The 22,157-nt window shown below is 35.9% G+C and overlaps 1 protein-coding gene across 1 annotated transcript in view; it reads right to left on the bottom strand.

Moving 5' to 3' along the window:
- Positions 1-389: 389 nt before the first annotated feature.
- LOC150095376 (post-GPI attachment to proteins factor 6-like) overlaps positions 390-22,157 on the bottom strand; it is a 46,501-nt gene continuing 24,733 nt past the window's right edge. Inside the window, exons 3-12 of the mRNA XM_090410667.1 lie at positions 19,493-19,697; positions 19,263-19,387; positions 18,881-19,170; positions 14,791-15,197; positions 14,374-14,597; positions 12,505-12,659; positions 11,982-12,160; positions 8,185-8,445; positions 4,866-5,073; positions 390-708 (exon numbers count right to left, since the gene is read on the bottom strand). Coding sequence (XP_090266793.1) covers positions 623-708; positions 4,866-5,073; positions 8,185-8,445; positions 11,982-12,160; positions 12,505-12,659; positions 14,374-14,597; positions 14,791-15,197; positions 18,881-19,170; positions 19,263-19,387; positions 19,493-19,697 — 2,140 coding nt within the window. The 3' untranslated portion in view covers positions 390-622. The remainder of the gene's footprint in view (positions 709-4,865; positions 5,074-8,184; positions 8,446-11,981; positions 12,161-12,504; positions 12,660-14,373; positions 14,598-14,790; positions 15,198-18,880; positions 19,171-19,262; positions 19,388-19,492; positions 19,698-22,157) is intronic.

The following is a 22,157-nucleotide window of genomic DNA, read 5'->3' as shown; positions in this document are numbered from 1 at the left end:
CGTCCTGTTTTCAGCAACTATGCAGGAACTTTATCTATTTCCGAGTTTTTGTTATATTATGTCATGTTTCGGTTTTTTGTTGTTTTGTTTATATAATTCCAGAAATATTTAACATCCTCAGGTGGTTTCCATAGCAACCAATGAATGATTTGACTTATTGTCTTTTATTAAATATTTCAGAAATCTCTATCGAATTTCAAGTTTTTAACCATCCTCGTTAATAAAGTACTACTAACGAATCAATTTCCTAAAAATAGTTTGTAGACCCTGCTCAGGACACTTTTTAAAGGTTAAACACTAAATAAAGTAGAAAAATGGCAGGATTCTTTACATAATGGCAGATTGTGCCATAGTATAAAATTTGGATATTGGCAATAAGAAACCTCACAAAAGTTACGTATTTCTTTACTAATACAAATACCTGAATGTTATTTACAATATGTACTTTAATACTTCACAGAGTAGGTTAGCGAAATCACCGTCTCCTGGTAAGTAGGTTCTTGCAAGCAGATCACTTATCCGATAGACCAACAAAACGCCTTTCCGTTTCTTTTACTCCCTCTGGTAATGGGTTATATTTTGTATTAATGGGTCAGGAAAAAACGAAGGGGTGCCTACCTAGTCAAAGCATGTCTGTCTCATTGTCTTGCAAGAACTTGAATGAGCCATGAGGTTTCCAGTTCACTTGCATCACTTCCTGAGCAGTGTCTACAAACGATGCAAAAAATAATCGTGTTACTAATAACTCGTGGTGTTTGACAAAATTATTCATAGATATTTTTAATTTAACTTTTTTCATATAGAAATGTGTTGGGAGGGGAAGGACAGATCAAATGGTTAAGTCAAGTGTTGGATATGCCACATGATATATTAATAAATTTGGTTACAGATCATTATTTAGTGTGTCATTTTGTGAAAAAGCACTAACAAGGGCTGGAAATTTAAAAATATTGTTAAATTACAAATGTTTAACAGTAAAAATCAATTGTGTATAACTAATTCTCTATATCAATAAGCTTCATCTGATAGTACAAGACGGATATGACGTCATGCATATTACTTTTCCATGGCTTTCAGTCTACCCATACAGTTTTATTTCTCTCGGAATTGATATGTAACTCGTATTTTATTTAAAACATTTATAATTCAACATTTTAGTTAGTTTAAAATATTTTATTAAATTTTAAAAAGATGGCATAAACCATTTCTTTTCCTGTCTCTTATCACAATTATGTCATGAGAACGAGATCTCAGAACAGCGTCAACTGTTCACAAATACTATAGATAACTCAAAGTATTTTCGTTTGTGATCGACAGATAGATTCAGGAATTTGTTTACCTATAAATAAACTAAAAAAAATTAAAGAAAAACAAGATTTGTAAACAAGACCATGCATTGTAGTTGAATTCAAAGTAAGACGACTCAGTTTATATTTCATGAATTATTTGTTCGCAGAAGATAAAAGAAAGAACATCCCAGTGGTCTTCCAATTTTGGAGATCCATAGATAGATAATAAGTAGAGAGAAAAATCCTGAAAGAAGTTCTTCCGATGAAACTCCAGTTCACACTTTTCACTTGCACTTACAACTCTTTTTCAATAAGGTACCGTGTATAATATCTGACTTTTTTTTATGGTTCGTAAACCAACAATACCTCACTACTACCAAAAGTGAGCTAAGAGTTAGATAATCCTGAGATAACTGCTCCTAACTAACTCTTAACAGACTGGAAACCAGTCTTTTGTGCAGCACAATATCATACACGATATCAAAAAAGTAAGCAAAAGCCACGATTGCAAAAACAGGAAGATAAATGGAATAAATTAAATTTTACTCGATGAGTTTCTTTGGTTTCTATTTTTTTGGGGGGGGGGGGTGGCTTAGATTATTGTGATATCAGATTGTCAAATGTCCAAATGCCAAAGAGCTAATTGAGTTCAATGCCTTAGTGGTAAGGTAGCTAGTAAACGTCTATCAACGTTTGTATTTCAGTTCCAAGAACCGAACTTCATATGCTGATTTAATCGGCTGGTTCTAAGCTAAATTTAGTCCAAGGTAAGCGTCTACAGTGCCTCCTTTCTTGTTCATGATTCGTTTTCCCTGTACTAACTTTTTTAGATCAATAAAAGTCAGTTGGCGGGCCTTTTAAACTGCGATAAATGTCGAGACAATCTGATATCTATCAAGGCAGTAGATATCTGGGCGAGTCACCTACGCATCTGGTTGCGCAGTGCTAGGATGTCATGATTATTTTTACTTAAGAACGATTCGAACCCATGTTTTTTTTTTCCAACCAATCTAACACGTGAGGAACTTTTTTTAGAAGGATTTTCAACTGAAGGTGAGGAGCCAATCTGATAACGAGATGATGGATAACAGGAATTCTTCCTGTCGTAAATCTGGTTTTACATTCTATGAAACTGGAAAGACCACCCCAGTTAATACACATTATGCATTACCCATTGGGCCTTAGTTAATTCGATGTAAATCCAGCCAATCAGCCTGAACCCAGATTTACCATTGCTAGCATCGACGGCAATGATGAATCTTTATAGAACGGAATGTCAGTTATTGTGGACATTGCGCTATTTTTTTTTTTGTTAAAAATAGGTATCTTATACAATATGTTAAAAGAAAAAAACACTTTTTTTTTAAAAAATATAAAGTGTATTCTCGATAAAAATTTCTCTAATTCAAAAACATAACCATTTAGGAACTTTATTTTAGCTTATTCCACTGCCTTTACTAGAATATTTGATTTTACTGTGACAGTATATACAAATCAAATAATAGTTACGAACTGTTATCGATAGTCAGATGCATTTTGAATAGTCATATGATATTATGCGTGATAGCACGTTCAAATATTAATCAACTATTTGAAACAGCGAACTAGAAAGCTTCTCAATACGTTTAATATGTTCAGCGGACTGAAAGATGACCTCAGCGAAGAAATCAACGGCAGTTGGAGCATTTTCATATAAGCTGAAGTACCGTTAAGCCAGTTATCATCACAGATGGAATTCATTTCAATATTTAAACTTTCAGCATAAAAATACTGATTTCTCTTTCTTAGAAATTCCTCGTTGACTGGGGGGGGGGGGGTATTTCTGCAATGGGACCAACAACTAGGCATTTTCTAGCACATATGCTTGATTTCTTGAGTCTACTACCACACGGTTTATTTTGTTTCACTGGAGCAACTACTCGACAACACCGCTTTAGTTGCAATGGCTGCTATCAGAATGCCAGATTCTTAGTAAATTATTCAGAATATTCTTCAGAATTAATTCAGTTACTTTTGTTGGTTGTAAGAAGTATAACATACCTCGCAGGTTTGTCATGAGCTTATGGTTGAGCGACCCACCAAAACACAGATTTTTTTTTTTCTTCTTTTCAAATGGAGAGATGAAAGGGCAAGCTTCAAGCATTCCCATTCTTTCCTCCCCATTCTCCTCTTATCTAATTCCTGTTCCTTTCCAGCTGATAGGGGAACATCACCAAATATGATTTATGGAATAATTTGAATTTACTACCGGGAAGAAATTCTTCAGTAGCAAATTTGAGAGAAGAATTTCTCAACTTCTCAATAAAGAAAGAATCGATGAACAGAAGAATTGCTTATTAGCAGAGTTGAAAAATAATTGTTTTCATTTTTAGTATCCCATGACATGACAATTAGCCCTAAATGACACGCTGAGACTCTTTTCAGCAAGTGAATTTTTACGGGTTTTTTTTTTTATTATTTCTCCACGTATGCGATCTCCATTAAAAATAATTATGTTTGTATTTTTAATATGAAAACAGCACATAAAGTTAGATGTCACTGTGAATCATTCTACATACCACTCTACGAAAGTATATCTTTTTAAAAACCAGTTTTAGAGATGAAACGAATAGGAAATGGCCATACAAAATTCACAATCAAGAATATTTTTAATGGAATATTTATACACAACATTGGTCGCTTTATATCACAACCATTCTGTAGCTGCACGTTGCTTACAAAATACATTTTACATTGGTGTATAAAATGTTTTAAATTTCTATGAAAATCATCTTTTCTGTAAATATAAAATAAGCTTTGACTACGTTATCTTCTTAGAATTTGTGCTTGGTTGTTGCAGAAAAATAAAGCCATATTTTCTTTGTCAGCAACCTTTACGTGTGACTAGAGTCTATAGAGATAGTTTGCAGGTGCAAAAGGTGATAGTTTAAAAAATTATATCACCGGTTTTGACCTTCTCTAAATGAGAGAATGATGTTGGGCTTAAATCGTAGTGATATGCAATAAATATTCTCTCTAAAACTATCAATTTCTTGAGTGTGTAAAAGTGATTTGCTGGGCAATGAAAAAGTCATCTTATTCTGCAGTGCTAAACCTACGCTTCGTTTAGTTCGGTAGCCTTCTACACAACTTTCACTGATCAAGAGTTAGGTCATTGTTTAGTAAAACTTCAATAGGCTAATGATTAAAAACTGGTCACATTAATAGGAAATGACCATTATATCATACGTCAAAAATTCATTATTGAAAAGTTATCACTAACATACCATGAGGGTTTGCAAGAGATCCAAATACCATCAAATGATTTCACTAATGAATTACTTTGAATCTCGACAGGTTTAGCAACGCTGAAGACTCTTTAATTGCCCTTTTAGAGAAAGCAAAAGATTCTGATCGTATTTGTGAGGGTTAACATGGCGGTAGAACTAACAAGTGCAGCATTGAGGGAGTAACTCCAAGGCTGTTATGGAGAAGATGGCACGAGGTGTTCGTACACCCCGCAATCAATGGAATGACTGATATCGCTCAGCTCTTCTACTCGAATGTAACTACACGTGTTCGTAGCCTCTTTCCTACCTTTGGGAGGTTTCCTCTCCGGTAGTAGGAACACCATCGCTAGGCCCATGGTAGCATGCCACCCACTGTGGACGTACACGTAGTTTTCTTCCGTCTCCAGGAAGGCGAAAAACACCATCCCTACGGATACTAACACTACTCCTGGCAGTAGACATAACCATATCCTCCTCCTGGGATAACAGTTGTGCTGATGACAGCAGTGATGCATCTGGAAAGGATAAAATCAATTCATTAATTAGGACATACGACACTTAACATCTACATAATATTAAGGCGTTTAACCTTTTACCTTCTGCCTTAACTGCATAGATAATATCGTACAGATATTATACAGAAATGTACTAAATTATTATATAGATAATGCATGTTAATCAAAATTATTAACAAAATACTACGACATATAATAAGAATTGCATAAAGGCCATAGCTGTTCCGTATGAAAAAAGATTTTCTGAAGAGAGTGGCAGAACCCTTTAGAAATTCGATTTTTTATTATATATATGTATATCATCATCATCATAACACTAATTACTGGTATAGACCATAATGGTCTGTTTCGGTCTCATTATCCACCCAAAATCCTTTTTTGAGATCCACTCTGCTTCTCTTTCCAATTGGCTTATATTTTAGTATTTGTTTAGGATGTCGGGTGTTGGCCATTCGGTTTACATGTTCAATCCATTTTTGTTTATAATTGTTTAGTTTTTATTCTGTTGATTTTGTTTTTAGTTCTTTTAAATGTCTTCGTTCCTTTTTTGATCTAATAATGTGTATTTTGCAGTTCTTCTCATAAATCTCATTTCACTTGTTTTTATTCTTTGTTTACTGTCCAAATTTCACTGCCATATAATAATGTGGGCACTGCTAAAGTATTGTATATTTTCAAGCGTGTTTCTTTTTGTACTATATTTGGGTTGAGTGTTCTATTTATCAGGCCTATGATCTGTAAAAATTTTGAAGTTTTTAATTTTGTCTTTTTCTCCTTCATATGATATTTCACATCCAAGATATATGATGTGCATACAAGATTATATAAGCTATCCTTTACACTACTTAAGGTTTGCTTATATGATATGTATTTATAATCCTATATTTGCTGTAAAAGGGCTAAAGGAGGTCCGTCTACTTCCTTTAGGGGAATAAAAGCTGTCAGGATAAAAAAATAATCTGCAGTTATGCTGTAATCATAATCAATTGTAATCCAATTGGTGTCGTAATAATAATTTTGGGTCAGTCTAATGACTAACATATTTTTGAGTGTAAATTACGTGTGTTGTGTTTGTCGATTTGCTTCTTTGCGATACTAAAAATGGAGTTTCCGGAAGGAGGAACCTTCCACCTCCGTATGAGACCACTAACTCACCTTTGGTTGGAATGACCTGAGGTCATTCCAACCAAAGCGCTTCGCTGACTCGGCTTAGGCTCCCAAAAGGCATTAGAGGATTTATTAAAAATACAATAATATCCTACTTATTATTATCATTAGTGTGCAGTCATAACAAAGGTCAGCAACAACAGTAAAATATCTTCGGTTTTCATACAGATCCAACGATATGAAATTAACTATCCATATTGTAACTACCTTCAAAAGACACTGAGAACTATTGCACGAAGCTATTCCAAATTATATCCATGGTCCACCCAGTATCAAAATATGATATAAAATCGTTGGGTAAAGCAATAATAAATAATAGAAAGTACAGAAACTGGATAATCTGAGAGAGAGAGAATTACTTGAGTAGCAAATTACAAATGCAACAACTCTCCGCGGCCAACAGGAAGCAGTTCAATTACACAGAATATTCTAAATGTTCCTTGCATACAATATTACATGGTAATGCTAGGGCGGTAATTGTAATGTTTATATAAAATGTACTTTCAGTGAACTATTTTCACCTATGGAGATCACGAAATATGTTGTGGACTATTTTTTTAAAATAAATAAATGAGACCTCTTCAAAAAAGTTTCGAGGATACCATTTTAATTTGCGATTATAATGGTATTATTATATCATAAATGGCTTCACCTTTATTATGTAATAACGCATGACTATGACGCTGTGAATATAAACATTAAAACAATGTTTAAAGAGATTTGTATTGATAAACCAAAATATCTAGCTTGCTTCTTAAATAGACATTTAAAACTTCATACAGTTGAATACGCATTCTGGACAATGAACATTCAGTGTCTTCGTTAACTTTTTTGAGAAAATAATCTTAGGGAATCTGGAAGAATTTGCAGAGCACAGTCATGAAAAAGAACATCTTTCACTGAAAAGACCGAGGTTGGTTCGAATTCTATTGAGGATGCGTGCAAGGAACATTTATAAGCACTTGTCAGGTCGGTGTTGGATTGCGGCTCTCTACTTCGATCACCCAAACTATTATCATACGTAAAATCTTTTCAAAGGAGTGTAAGCCAACATCATGTAGCTATGCAAGTTCTCCTCCTCCTCAAAAAAAAAAAAAAAAAAAAAAAAAAAAAAATAGCTTAGAGAATTCAGTAATAGACAATAAGAACCTCTAATAAGCCTTTTGGCTATTGTTCCTTGGTGTAATTTTAACCAATTCTAGTCATGCAATCAGGATACTAAAAGACTCCTGATCCTAATTTGGTCCTAATTACATTTTTAGGCTTGTTTGGTAGCTTTGTCTCGAGAATCGAGATCGTTTTCGTTGCCTTTTCACATTCTCCTGTTCCATTGGTATTTATCTTTGAAATTAATCCATCGTCAAAGAAAGGCAACATTTTACCATCGTATTGTTTACCACTCTTGCTTCAATCATTACTAAAGCAGATAAATATTTTAACGTCAACATCATTGGAAATCCTTCATCTAATAATGCCATCAGAAGAGATTTAACCATGAAGAAAAATTCTATACTGTTTTATGATTGTCGACATGTATCCTTCAACCACACAGGATCTTTATGCTTACCTGTGAATAAAGCCCTGAGAGCTTCAGAGAATATTGCTATATTCTCTGAAGCACTATAAATGTTAAGTGTCATATTTTCCAATTTATATAATAATACACATTGAAGTAGGACTAACTATGGAATTTCTGTTTCTATATTTAGATAAAATATATTTTTTTATACTTTGTCCTGATTCTCTGGAGTTTAGGGGAAAAACTCGGTAAACTATGCTATGTATTCCATTGCTTGGTATGCACTGAGAAATAGCTTTTGAAATTAATACTTTAGCATTTTAAAAATAATATGCTAAATCATATTCGCAGTGCATACCAAGCAACGGAATACATAGCATAGGTGCCATTACACACATTAGGCAGAAAACACAGCAAACTCTTACCCATGAAAAAATTAACATGAGAATTCCAATTGCAGCTGGTATCACAAACACCCACAGCCCTGTACGATCGTATTCCACCCCAAGAGCAACTCCAATGGCACCGGCCATATGGGCAACAGACTGTAGTGAAGCAGGAAGGGCTGCCATGGCAACGAGGGTCATCCAGAAGGCGAGGATGGCACAGTAGAAATCGCAGAACTGAAGGACACTCAGTCGCATGACACAAAAGGCAAAAGCCTCGGAATCACAAGCATGGTACAGCTGCAAAAGAGACAGAATTAGAATGTTGCTTCGACAATATTTTCTGAATTGGCCTTCATTACAACATCACTTTTAGTATATTTTTAACACTTTAGTCGCGTAGCGTATTGAAAAGGGATTTAATGCGGTTTCGATTTAAAGAACACAAAGAGACGCAGTTAATACAACTTATTTGTAGAATTTTTATAAATATATACAATCGTCGACAAGTTTCGCCAGCTAAGTCCGTCTGGCTTTTTCGGGACAAGAAATGGATACACTAACGTTAAATGCTAAAACAAGAATGGCGTAACAACAGTTAAATTAATTAAAATTGAAATGACGCGTAACATCAAGAGCGTGGAGCGTTAGTCATTGTTTGTTAATCGCGTTTTATAATTTTTCGCGAAGTTCAGTTCTGCTAACCATAGTGAATTATTAAGCTTTTCCAAATGCCTTTTACTATCATGCCTTGATTTCTGTTGAGATTGTCTCATGACCGGAGTACCACTGCAGCTTCTTTAAAGTTTCTACATCTGAAATCTTCTTCAATGTACGGCACGGAGCTGTTGTCCCAATCGATGGAGTGGTTCGAAATCGAGAAATGATGGGTTAATCCTGAGGTATCTGTTCTGTTGTTGACATCCCCCTATATGCTCTTTTTTTTTTCCAGATTTCTAGGCTTCGTGATGTTTGGCCTATATAATTCAGTCCACAGGAACATGGGATGTTATAATCACCTGCGTACTTGTAGAAGGCGATGCTGTCCTTAGGAGATCTTAACATGTGTCGTGTAGTTTGAATAGGTTTGAAGGCAACCCTGATGTTGAAAGACCTCATGAGTTTGGCTATTTTTGTTGAAACTGAGCCGGCATAAGGTATGACAATGGACGATGATTAATTGCGTGACTGGAGGTTGTCGCTGGGGGTTGCTTCTATTGAGAATCTTTTGGATTATATTTTTTGGGTAACCATTTCTGACTAGAGTTCATCAAGCAGATCTTTTTCTTCTGTGATGATATTTGTTGCTCTATTTTTAAGCATATGTATAATGCTAAGTTTGTGTGCATGATGGTGAGTAGATTTGGAGTGAAGATAATGTCCAGTGTCTGTAGGTTTGCGGTAGATTGTGAGCTTTATTTGTCTATTCTCTTGTTTTTTTTTTATTAGTGTCCAGAAAAGGTAATTGATTATTATTTTCCAACTCTAACGTGAACTTGATTTTTTGGTGGAAAGAATTTATTTTTTTGAAGGAACTCGTAAGGCATTTTCTGTGTTTTTCCAAATAATGAAGACATCGTCCACGTATCTCCACCAGACTAATTGGTTTCGGATTTATTTTGGATAGGATGTCAGCTTCAAGTTTTTCCATGAACAGATCCGCGCACGGTGGTGACAAGGGACTGCCCATGGATAAGCGATGAAGTTGTTCATACATTATATTATTTACTTTAAAGTAGTTTGATTTGAGATAATGGCGGAAAAGCTGAGCAATGTCGTGTGGATAGAGATTTTCTATGATCTTAATCACTTCTTCAACTGGTAGGCTCGTGAATAATGACACTACATCTAGGCTTGCAAGTATGTCTGTATTTGAGATGTTGATACCTTTTTTTTAAGCTTTCAATAAAATGCTTAGAATTTTTTATAAAATAGTCCGATTTCTTTATCTTCTCATTCAATAGACCGGCTAGGTGTTTGGCTAGTAAGGTATGTTGGAGAATTTCTACCGTCCACGATCGGGCGGAGCTTAACTTCAACTTTATGAACTTTTGGTACACCATATAAGCGTGGTGGTAACGGGTGTAGAGATTTTAGATTTCGCTGTAATTCAGGAGGCCATCTAGTCATATTACGTATTAAGAGATTGGTCTCTTTATGGTTTTTCACGGTTGAATCTACATCTAATATATCATAGGTAGACGTGTCAGAAACTAAAAGACATTTGGAAAAGCTTAATAAATTCGATAATACTCAATGCTCTTGATGTTACGCGTCACTTCAATTTTAATTAATTTAACTGTTGTTACTCCATTCCTTTTTTTTTTTTTAGCATTTAACGTATTTAGTGTACTCATTTCTTGTCCTGAAAAAGCCAGACACAGACAGACTTAGCTGGCGAAACTTGTCAACGATTGTATATATATATATATATATAAAGAACTATGGCCCACTAATAAATCCAAAAAGAAAATTTCTTATTTGTAGAATTATCGGTCAAGGCTATTTTGTTGTTATTTGTAATGCTATTCCCATTAAAGTATTTAGGCCGTCGCACATTAGTACGTAGGCGGGTTAACGTTTAGGCAATCCCCATTGGATCTACAGACCAAACATGGAACTTTTTCAAGCCACTTCAGGACTCCAGTAAGCAAGGCAGTAGTTGGGCTGTGAAATTTATCTTACCACCTAAAGACAGTCGAAAAAAACATGGATATCACGTTGATCCCACTGGGTCAACCATGCTAGACAAAGGACATTTTCATTCATTTTACGTAGTGCGTTTTCCAAATTTACTAAAGAGTTGTTATTAGCTAAAAAAAAATTAGTCAGATATAGCCAAGGTTGCGCTAATGAGCTGCACTAAGCTTGCTCGCCACATCCCTACAAATGCGCACCAACAACTGGAATTGGAGTTGGCTTATTTTCTGGTAGAAGTTCCTACAGCGAGGAGGTTCTCTCCTAGAACCTCCTCGCTGTAGGAACCCTTCTTGGTCGCCAAATACAGTCTAGAAGTTTATTTTGTAACTTCAATGGTGTGGTTTGTTAACCCCAGATTTCTCTGCATAGCGTATAGCCTGGTATTAGTGGCGTTATTTCAACTTACTGAAAAATAATTCTTCCTATTTATTCGATGTAAGTCTTATTAAAAACACAATTAAAAATTTCTAGCTTTTCAGGATCTCTCATGTCATTCATGGACTGTACGAAGTGATAATCAGAAATATCCACAGATAATTCTTTTTTGTAGAGAAAATAAAGGCAAGCACATAATCTACTTTACTTGCAGTTGTTCTTGCATTATTCAATGCATCTCTGGTAGGCTTGATTGGGAATGGCCCACGGCTGCTTCGGATATCCCCATATGTTAATATGCATTTGACATATACTAAATTAGGGAAAGCCAAGACTAATAGTAGGGGGGATAAGGGAAAAGAGATATTTTATATTAAAGCGTATTTCGAATTCAAAATAGCTATCTTTCCAGCTAGGTGTGAATGCTGAGATTTTTAAGTCCACAATTAGGGGCTGGATTAGGATAGGCCTGAGGTTATGAGACGAATATGTTACTTGCTTTTTTTCGTCAAGTTTATCTCTTTTATGGGAGATCGAATGTCGTGTCCAGGAGGAGGAAATTTTTCCACCCCATATGAAACTGACTGCCTACCTTCGGTTGAAGGTTTCTTTGATGTTCCTTCGTCATGAATTCGAACTTAAATCTCATCTTCGGTTGGAATGACCTATCATTCGGAAACCAGTACTTGCTAGATGCGTACTGGTGATTTGCAAAGAGAATTAAAATTAGTTATTAAAGGATTTCATGCTTAGTTACTTACTGCTGAAAAGGCCATGGTAGACACGTACACGAACGCTTCGGCATAGTATCTTCTGTACGCTGCCACAATAATGGCCGGGAGAAAAAGAAGGTTGCTCAAGGTGAGGAGAAGGGCAGCCAGCAAGAGCCGCGCGTGCGAAAAGGCGGAACTGTCATCGGTGCATCCCCAACCTCTCCACCCTGTAAAATAATAATAATAATAATAATAATAATAATAATAACGGCATGATGCTGTTTCGTATCGAAATTTCAATGCACATTTAAAAGGTCAAAAGAACTGAAAATTCCGAAATTAAACACTAAGTATATTTGTGAGCATGGGTTATGATTTGGTAAGGCTGTCACCAAATCATAAGTTCTCTCTTCGTTTAAGACATGGTTTTTTTTTTTTTTTTTTTTTCCCACAGACAAACAGTACTGAGGAGATTGTGAAAACAGAACCACTCGTGTAGGAAAGAAGTAATGATTTGTATTAAAAAAAAAAAAATTCTTGTCATACCGAGAAGAAACTATGTTCCACTCACCTGAACCACACAGGCACGTGCTGAAGATGAGACCTCCGCTGAGATACTGATAGCAACGGCCATAGCTCCCACAATTCCCAGCCACGCACGGACCTGACTCCAGCCTCATCACGATGGACGTGTGGTTGCTATCACATGGGATATCAACCACTTCGCTATTCATGGAAAAATAACACTTTTTTTTTAATTTGTACAATTAACGCGAAGAATTTTACTCAGCATTTTTTAAAATGAATCATAACGAATTTTTATTAAAATATTTTAATCGTGTAAACTATATGACTATGAAAGTTTAGATGAAAATGTAATAAGATTTCTTGTTACAAATTCTCAACAAAATTTTGCCTCTCACTCCCACCTTTTTTAATATTAGTGGTTTCTAATAGTTCTAGCGTAGGTTTAGTGTAATAATATGCACCCTTGATATAAAACTTGTCTTAAACTTATTTGAGGAGGTTACCTAGTTTAGTCGTTTTATTTTATTAGTGTTGCCGTATAAAAGGGTGACTTCAAATATCTTTTTATTTCAAAGGCTTGAAACACTCCTAAAGCAGTTTTTTGAGAAAAAAAAACCCTGACAACTATGTTTGTATACAATGTCTCCTTCCATTGGATCTATAAAATCGTCTAGAAGTATTGTCCCCCTGCCCCTTCATCTTTTTTAAGCCATCTGTATTTTCCGAATGATGTTGAATTTCTTCGTGTATGCACCAAGTTCGTAAATAAGATCTGCTTCAGAATTTGCTTAATAATTAGTACTGTGACTGATATTACTCTTGATATTATTATTGATCAAGATAATCTCTCAAATTCATTACCATTTTTTGAAGCCAATATTTAGGCCTATACGAAGATGTTTTCGCATTCCGACCAGTTATGTTTTCCTGTTAGAATACGAACACAGCAGAAAAATAATATTTTTGCAGCAATGATAATTATAATATAATAAAAGAGTACGTGCTACCCCATAAGCATTATTTTTTATTTTATTTTATTTATTCCTTATGGCGTGTGGCATCGCTTTTTGTTTTGTTTCCAGGTCCATACGTGAAAAAAAAAAAAAATTGAAATCAGAGGAGTTCTTAAACTTCCATTGAAAAATGAGTAGTTGAATTGATCCCGGTACTGGGATCAATCAGCTTGCAACTTACTCCTTTTCTTTGTGTTGCATTACAAAAATAATAATAATAATAATAATTTTTTTTTTATGATTGCGTGTCAATCTGAACTATACCCATTCGGGAAAAAAAGCACACAGTAAATAAAAGTTCAAAAGATTCAGTTTCATCATCAACATTCCTGTTTTACAAAGAGATAATTCGTTGGGTTATTAATTTTTTTATTTGAACAGAAATGGAAACAACCAACCTGCCGATCTTAAATCCAAATGTTGGACAATCGATTATTCACAGAAATGTTATTTCTATAACGCTGAAGTATCTTTGAAATATTTTATTTAAATAAAATTCTTTCCAGAAACTCTGCACGATCAAGCATTGTCAAGGTTTAAACCAAATATTTGTGAATTAGTTTTAGTCAATTTTTTCTTTTCAACAGTTTCCCTATTTTAGTTGGACTTCTTTCATTTAATTATTTCACGGAAACAGTTATTTTAAACATCAAATCTATTAAGTTGTTTTTACTTATTTATATTTGAATTAACAGCGAGCATTTATTTTAAAACGTTGACGCAGACTAATCCCATGTTCGAGGACTGATTTGCATGTTGGTTTACAAGAACCACTTAATGACATCTCACTCGATGCAAACCCTAACTGCCGTTAACTATTAAGCTGTAACAACATCATTCCCAACACTAATATGAATGCATCTGCAACATTGTAGCCACTGGTGGAATTGTGTACTGACCTTTCATTTCCTTCTCGCTCGTGGAAGTAGCAGTGAGGCTGAAGACTCAAATACCACATTCCTGACTCGGGGTAGGGTACCGCTAACATACCGAGACACCCCTGGCTCGAACTCGTGTTCGCTGATAGTTGCCAACCGGATATGCAGCTACCGTTGGAGGCCACACTCGGACGTATTCCATGTTGCAAACATGCTGTGATGGACATGTTGGCCAATGTTGTGTTCTGGAATGATAATAGAAATTAAACTTACTCGTCTGTCTGGAATTGTCTACATATAATTAAATATTATTTTTGGAAAGCAAACCGCTCCGTTTCTATGGCTATTTTCAAACTGGCAAGTTATAATGGACAAATAGAACCAATGTACACTGGTTATATTTAGTACCAAAAAGGTTTACCAGAGGTCGCTACTTACTATGGACGGAGGCAGCAAAATTTCCACTATGAGCGTTCCTCCAATGTCAAGTAAAGGAAGTACAAAAAAGCTGGCAAGGGTCGGACCGCGGGTGGTGATGTTTGCGTGAGTTTTCGCTCCACCGTTAATATTGGCCGCATCAGATGCGGTGACGTAGCGAAATGCGAAGTTCCCCGGCAACTTCCTCCGGACCAAGGTCACCTGTGGCCAGCATGAAGGGGTTGGCGAGTGATCTACGAAAGGAGTTTGGTAGGGGATTTCCGTAGGGGCGATTACTGGCATAGCAGTTGAGGTTTGGTAGAGCTTGATTTTTTTCTTGCTCGGCTTCACGTCCTTGGGAAATACGAACGAGGAGTCCTTTTGGAGGTCGTCGAGGGGTCCTGCGGCGTTGCTGACTGTGTGGCACTCTAAACATAGCAAGGAAAGAAAAGAAATATAATCAGGTCATTCAAGACATCGAATGCTTATATAAATAAGGTTGGTTTCTTTGTTTGTGTATGGCAAGTTTAACCGGTGGTTGAAAAGTGAGAAAATCAAGTTAGGACCACGTGATCATTTTAGAAAAAAAAAAAGCCAACGCTACGTATTTAGCAACTCGCTGCAGATCATCCTAAGAGATCTTATACAGTGGAAAATTCTTTGTTGACAGAAACGTGTGGGCATTTTTTATTCTTGAATGCGCTACACATATCAGGTGCAGTCCAAAAATTTCTTCTGACAACCAGATGGCGCTAGTGCAGTTAATATACTGCTCCTCCATTAAGTGTAAGTAGAACACACTTGTTGACTAATTCGCTGTTTATTTTCAAGTCGTAAAATAACTTGCATTATCGAGAAGTCACGTGTGTAAATGAACACTTCAAAAAGCAGAGTTTCGGAATTAAACTCGACTTCGGATCGTGTGAAATTGCCAGAGCAACTTTGGAGATTTGAACCTCGTGTGTTTAGCGGAAATAATGAGCAGGACTTTGGTATTTGATTGTTTTTAAAGGTAAGAACTGGAGCGACATCTGTTGATGATGAACTTTGGGGGTATCTATCAACTAGCAAAACTGATTAAAGGATCAACAACATTTCTAGAGACCACATAAGGAAAGCGACCCAAGAAGTAGTGCAGTGGACACTGATGTCTCTTTCTTTTTTTCTTTCTCTTTCTCTCTCTCAGTCACATTTTTTTGTGAGAGAATGTTTTGGTCAAAAATAGTGCAACCGTTATTTCTCATTCTCTTTATTTTCCAGGATCTGGTACCTCAATAGATTTTGTTTTTCTTTTTTTAAAACTCAAGTTGATGCCAAAGAGGAGACAATTTGATGATTAAGAAATAATAAAGATTCAGGCTGTATTTTCAGAGTTCAAAACACGTAACTTAGGCAAACGCTTTACGAACGTTATCTCGTTGTGTGGGAACTATTTTTTTTTTTGGGGGGGGGGATGAAAAGCAAGCAAAATATTCCCTTAAGACAAAAAGAAAATCCTTCCGGATTTTTTTTTTTTTAATCGCATTTTGATTTCTAGTTTCATGAGTTACATTAATGCTAAAGAACACTGAAAATTAATTGTATAAAAATTGCACCTGATGTCATAAACAAAAATCTGATTCAATGCTTCACCTTAACGAGCATCGTAAATATTTTGTCCGATAATCGAAAATAATACAGCGTTACAAATATAGATGTCGTGTTAATTAACAGTTGCTATTTTAGTACTGTTGTGGAGCGCCCCCTAGTGCATTTGCGAGGATGTTACATGGCGGTCGGAAGACCTCTGTTCGAATCTGTGTAGGACTTATTAAACGGAAGGTGGGTCAGTCAGTCTCATATGGTTCTACTAAAAGGACACAGACGATGTCCTTTGACTGGAACGACCTAAGTTCGAATTCCTTGTAGGATGCAAAGAAGGGCTTTTCAAAAGGCCCTTCTTTGCATCCCGAATAACACTCTTTCAGAAGTTTTTTTTTTTTTTATCCCTAAGAACAAACAAACCGAAGAACACACAATTACATATAAGGTATACATATCTGGTCTTATTTAGTTGCTTCAGTCATAATGCCAGTCCCCCCAATCACTTGTGGTTTTAAGTTTCTTTAGCATTATATGTGCCAAAAAAACTCCCCATAGCAAACAAGTAAATAACAAAAGAAGAATTATTCAAAACCTTTCTGATGACAATAGAAACGATAGCGCCACCTGGTATACTTAAGCAGAACTAAATGTTGTAAGTGAAAGCACAATATCACATCGTACGTTTATTTTATTATATAGTAGAGATTCAGGGATGATTTTAGGGGGTCGGAAAGAACTAGACATTATTTATGGCAATAATTACAATTCTCATTCAGCAGGGGATGGAGAGGCAGAGTTTTCTTGTGATGAAAGAGCGGAATGTGTTTCCAGTGGGAGGTAGTGGTGAGTGCAACATTAGTGAATGAGTTCAAGGTATTTTTCTCGTCACGTGCTTCTCGAGGCTATCTGAATAGGAAAATTTTTACCGAAGTTATCTGCTAAGAAGCTATGAATATTTCTGTTTGGAGAAGTTGATTCCACTCTTTATGCTTACAAAACTCCGGGGTACGTCAGGGTAGGGTGCATGCATTTGTTGTAAAGACGAGGATTAGAAATCTGTCAGTGACGAGAGGAAGTTTTCCTGATGCGTTTCGCCAGTGAGGATAAGCGACAGAACTCCGAAGGAAGGCGGAGGAGGCGCTGGGTTTGGTGCACTATAAAAACCCACACACTTAACAAGCATCGTAATAATTTCAAGGAGATTTTCTTGCTGACTGTGTACAGAAACAAACGAATGTGTTGTGCCTTTATAATTTCCTTTTCGTGCTTTGAGAAATGGTCAAATTCACTGAAGCTTATTTTCTCGGCAAACTAAATAATAATAATGGGAGAAAGCCTTATTAATAGGGAGTAAACTCCCTTTAAAAACCCAAGTCTTATTTTGACTCATAAGTCGGAATTAAAGTTATTGGTGTTCAATAACCGAGAAGCAGTAAACATGCCAATATCTGTCAAAAATCGATGTCTAGAAACACGTGACTCATCCCATACGTGGTTCATTGTTAGTAAGTTTAACGTATTATCTCGCATAGTCAATTCCTTGCATACCAAATCACATAAATCAGTGTCGAGTCCACGCTGATTTAGACTACACTTTATTTGCTTCTTGTTCACTGTGGCCATATGTGCGATCATTCTCTCCGCTTCTTTGAATCTCTTGACGTAACTGTTATCAATTTGCGACATTTTTGTATCCTCCCCGACATATTTCTCCTTTGTGGCATGAAAGCTAATCCCGATGTTTCTGTGTTTATTTTTTTAACTTTTTTCGTTTGCTCTTCTCCGCAAATGTCGCTAGCTTAATAAATTTGTTTAGTTTTATATAAAATCGAATAAAATGTATAGAATTTCTTATGATCAGTGTTTTCTGTTTTTTCATAAAAACAGCAAAACCACTGATAATAATAACAGATATAGTTTTATATTATTATTATTATAACCTGCCTAATAAAAAGAGGCAAAACGACTTCTTATCCTTACGTTTCAATGTTCGTTTCACCATCGCACTTATCCTCTGAGTTGTATCTGCAATTTTTGGGGACGTGACTTTTGAATTTCAAACTCCTCTCCGCCATGCAGACATTAATTCCTCATGAACAACGCGGCGAATGAAGATCTGTTCATTTGGCAAACTTTTTTTTTTATATTATTAACTATTCTCTGCCTAATAAAATGATCAAAATAGTTTATGACGGATGTGAAGTGATTCTCCATGTTTCCATAGCAACAGTGGGTTCTGCTGACTAAAGCAGAGTAGATTATGCACATCGTCCAAAAATTTCTTCATATAAAAAAATAACTTAGATTGTTTAAAACGAATATTCATGTTTCCATAGTAACATATAGATTCTTTTGATTATGGCAAAGTATTATTATGTATATTGCACAATGACATATAAAATATTTCTGCGAACAATAAGGAATGCCTTATAAACACCGCAGGAGTTCTAAAAATGTATTTTTTTTTTTTTTTTTAAATGTTGGTCCCTGTGTTGAACATCCGGAACGACGAACAAAGGCCACTTACCCATCACCGCAGCTTTTATTTCAAACTCTACGGTGGTCTCCGTGAGCAGATCCAAAAACAAGTAGTTCCAGTCATCCTCACCAGGTGCAAATTCGATCTCGCAGCCTGTTTTCAGATACGACGTGCTGCAGTTGGTCCACGCTGCGTTACCGCTTGGCTTGGCTGCACTGGGAAGTCGTCTCGGTTGAGCCGTAAACAACAAGGGACACTCGATGTTCGTGAAATAGGGGACGCCGGCGCATTTGCTTATTGTGACACGTGCCGACCACGCGCTCTTCGGAGCGTAGAATCTGAAAGGAAAAGAAAGTGGAAATAGTTTTTACGTTGGCGAAAGCGACTCGAGGATGTAGAAGAGGCAACTGCACCGAAGATAAATACTCACTTGTAGTACTGACTGCGGGAAATCTGTTGGGGAAGGGGGTGGCCCGCGAGAAGGGTAATTACGTTGGTTTCCGCTTGGAATTTGACGGATGACGAGAGCGATACCTGGCAAGGGTTGAACAGTCCCTTAAAAAGAGATAGGAAGAGTAGAATAAGAAATATGGACGAAGAACCAAACTGTTATATAGGTCAAAGGTTATTTAATTGCACTCGGCACGAATCAGTACTAACCTTTTGAGAGACTTTCTCGTTCACACTCCTGTAGAATGATACGGCAAACCAGTCCCCTGGCATCGGACTGCTCACGTTAATTCCAGCAGGATGAAGGTCTGTAAAGAGAGTGGCCGTGTGGATATGTTGGCGGGGTCCGACTGTGTGGGGTGGAAAGGAGGTGTTGTCCGGATTAGTGGAAGGATAGCTACCATACTGTAGATACCTGCAACGATGCAAACAATTTTATGTTTCCTAAATAGAAAACAATAAACAACGACAATAATATCGTAATTAGGATTTTGTTTTTAAAATAACTTAAGAGAAAGTCTATATGGATATCCGAGGTGTTAACTGTTAAAACTATTTTTCGCTTTTACAAAAATCTTGGGAAAAACGAATTAGGAGACCTTTTAGAGGTCACCGAGGGGTCCTGCGGAATTTTCTAAGGAATTGTGAAATCTAAATTTCTGCCAAAGAAATTTATACTAGTTGGTGTTATAATATTTTAAAACAGTTTGCGAGATTTAGAGAGAATTATCACGAATAATTAAACTCTATCCTTCCCCTCAAAAAAAAAAAAAAAAAAAAAAAAAAAAAAGATTTTCTCTCTTGCTGTAATAATATTTAGCCTCTTTCGCAGTCTAAGTTAGTTCGCTATTGGAAATAAAATATATAGCAAGAAAATGTAAGTTTCAAAATGTAAATTAAAGTTATCTAAATAATTGCAAACGGATGTAGATGCAAATATAGAAATTTGATCAATCCGATTGCTATGAGAAATTTAAACTTTAATTATATTAAAATAAATCTGCTCATGCGTTTTATTCCCCAGAGGGGAATATCCAAGGCCGTTTTACTCCTATCTGACTCTTTGGAGACTAAGGGAAGTCGATTTCCATCGCTTGTCCAATCAGGGATAGCTGTCCCAGACGATCACTGATTTTTAAACAACATCCGGCGAGGAGAGAATGGCAGACAACTGCCACCATCTCGTGGTTCCTAACACTAACGCAATATAGTATTGATTTTACGGTCGGTTTTCTTGAGTTGCAAGAATAAAACCCCGAATTTTCTGGGCAGTGACGGCCAGTGAAAATTTTAAGTGGTGGTGTGCATATGCAAAATAAGAAAAAAAAATTTTTTTTTTCTTAATCAGTAACCAATTTATTAATAAGTAAATTTACATATTACAAATATTGCTTTATTAAAAATATTTCACCCTCACCACCAATGATAAAAATTTCGTACGCAGAATTAACGCGCGCAAGCATACAGTATATCTGTAGCGACACTGCTCAACGAGCAGTGTCAGATTCACTTGTTATGTGCAGTGACAAATGCAAAGAAATATCGGCGAGTCTAACAGGAACTGACCGAACGTGATAATTCCGACACTGCGTTAGATCGCAGCGTATTTGTTTCGTAATCTAAAGCGTTAATCGAACAATTCCAATGATTAACTATTCAATCACTGTCGAAATATAAGCTGTAACCTTCAAAATGTTGTACTGCATTTATATAATGTTGTAAGCATTGTTATTATTTATAAACAAAATTAATTTTTTTCGTTTTTTCCTTGGGGGAGTGCTGCAGTGTCGCAGTTCTTAGGTACAAGCCGCCACTATTTTTGGGAGAAAACTCGACTTGCTCGTGCCAGAGATCGACTAACTCGGGAATGGTCGAAGAAATCGTTAATTTTAATAAATATACTAATAATTTGATGTATTTTTAAAATTATATCAGTTTAATCATATTTATTTTTATTCTCTTGTTAGACTGAAAATAAACATTTCTCATTTAAAGAGAAGCAAATCTCGCTTTAATGCGTTTTTTTTTTTCACCTTCCTGCTGATTGATCCAACGGACTTCTCTAATCCTTTAGCAAGTTTGCTAGCTAAAGACATGTTGGAACTTACTCAACGTTATGTTCCTTTTTTGTTTTTATTTTCAATTTGTTCTTCTACGAAGCATTTCAAATTACTTCCTACAGGTAATTAAATCAACATTTAACTCTTTTTTTTTCCTTGACGAAATCTGTCACAGTAACATTTCTTTTCCAGCTGATGCTCAAAGCTTCGGTCGGACGATGTTTCCTTTTAAGGCTTTTTTGATTTGTTACGAGCTACTGTTCGGCAAACTGATTCGAATTCAATCGCATTACAGCAAAGAAAATCTTGTTAGTTTGCTGCAATGATAAACTACAAAACTATTGCGCTTCTACAGAACACAGACTTCTAGTGGAAATTGTCACGAAGACTTCGTTTTGAATTTTAAGTTGAGAAATGATAAATTTGCTTGATCTTAACAAGATGAAAATTATTAGAAGTTTACATTAAAGTTTAATAATATTTGATTTAATAGTTCATTAAAAGGTCAGACAGCCTACATTAGAGCTGGATCCCGATTCAGTTGTACTGGGATTTTGTGTAGTGGAGGTTTATAACATTCTTCAGCTGCATCTACTATACTGTTATAAACTTGTATTTGGAGAAATAATAGAAGCAAAAAATAAGCCTTAAGCAGACTTGTCTAGTTGTAATATTCGCATTTATTCACATTTGCGTTTTTGTCGTAAGCACTCCCGTATCGCAAAGGCGAGAGAGACAGCATTTGTCTTGCACTTGGAAAGTGCCCAGACTCGAACTCCTTCTAGGACGCAAAGCGACTGGTCGAAGGAAGTCAT

The sequence above is a fragment of the Typopeltis vanoorti genome, chromosome 20 (genome assembly GCF_054136105.1).
Source record: "Typopeltis vanoorti isolate ZY-2024b chromosome 20, IOZ_Tvanoo_1.0, whole genome shotgun sequence".
Lineage (NCBI taxonomy): Eukaryota > Metazoa > Arthropoda > Arachnida > Uropygi > Thelyphonidae > Typopeltis > Typopeltis vanoorti.
This window is presented reverse-complemented; position numbering and strand designations above follow the sequence as displayed.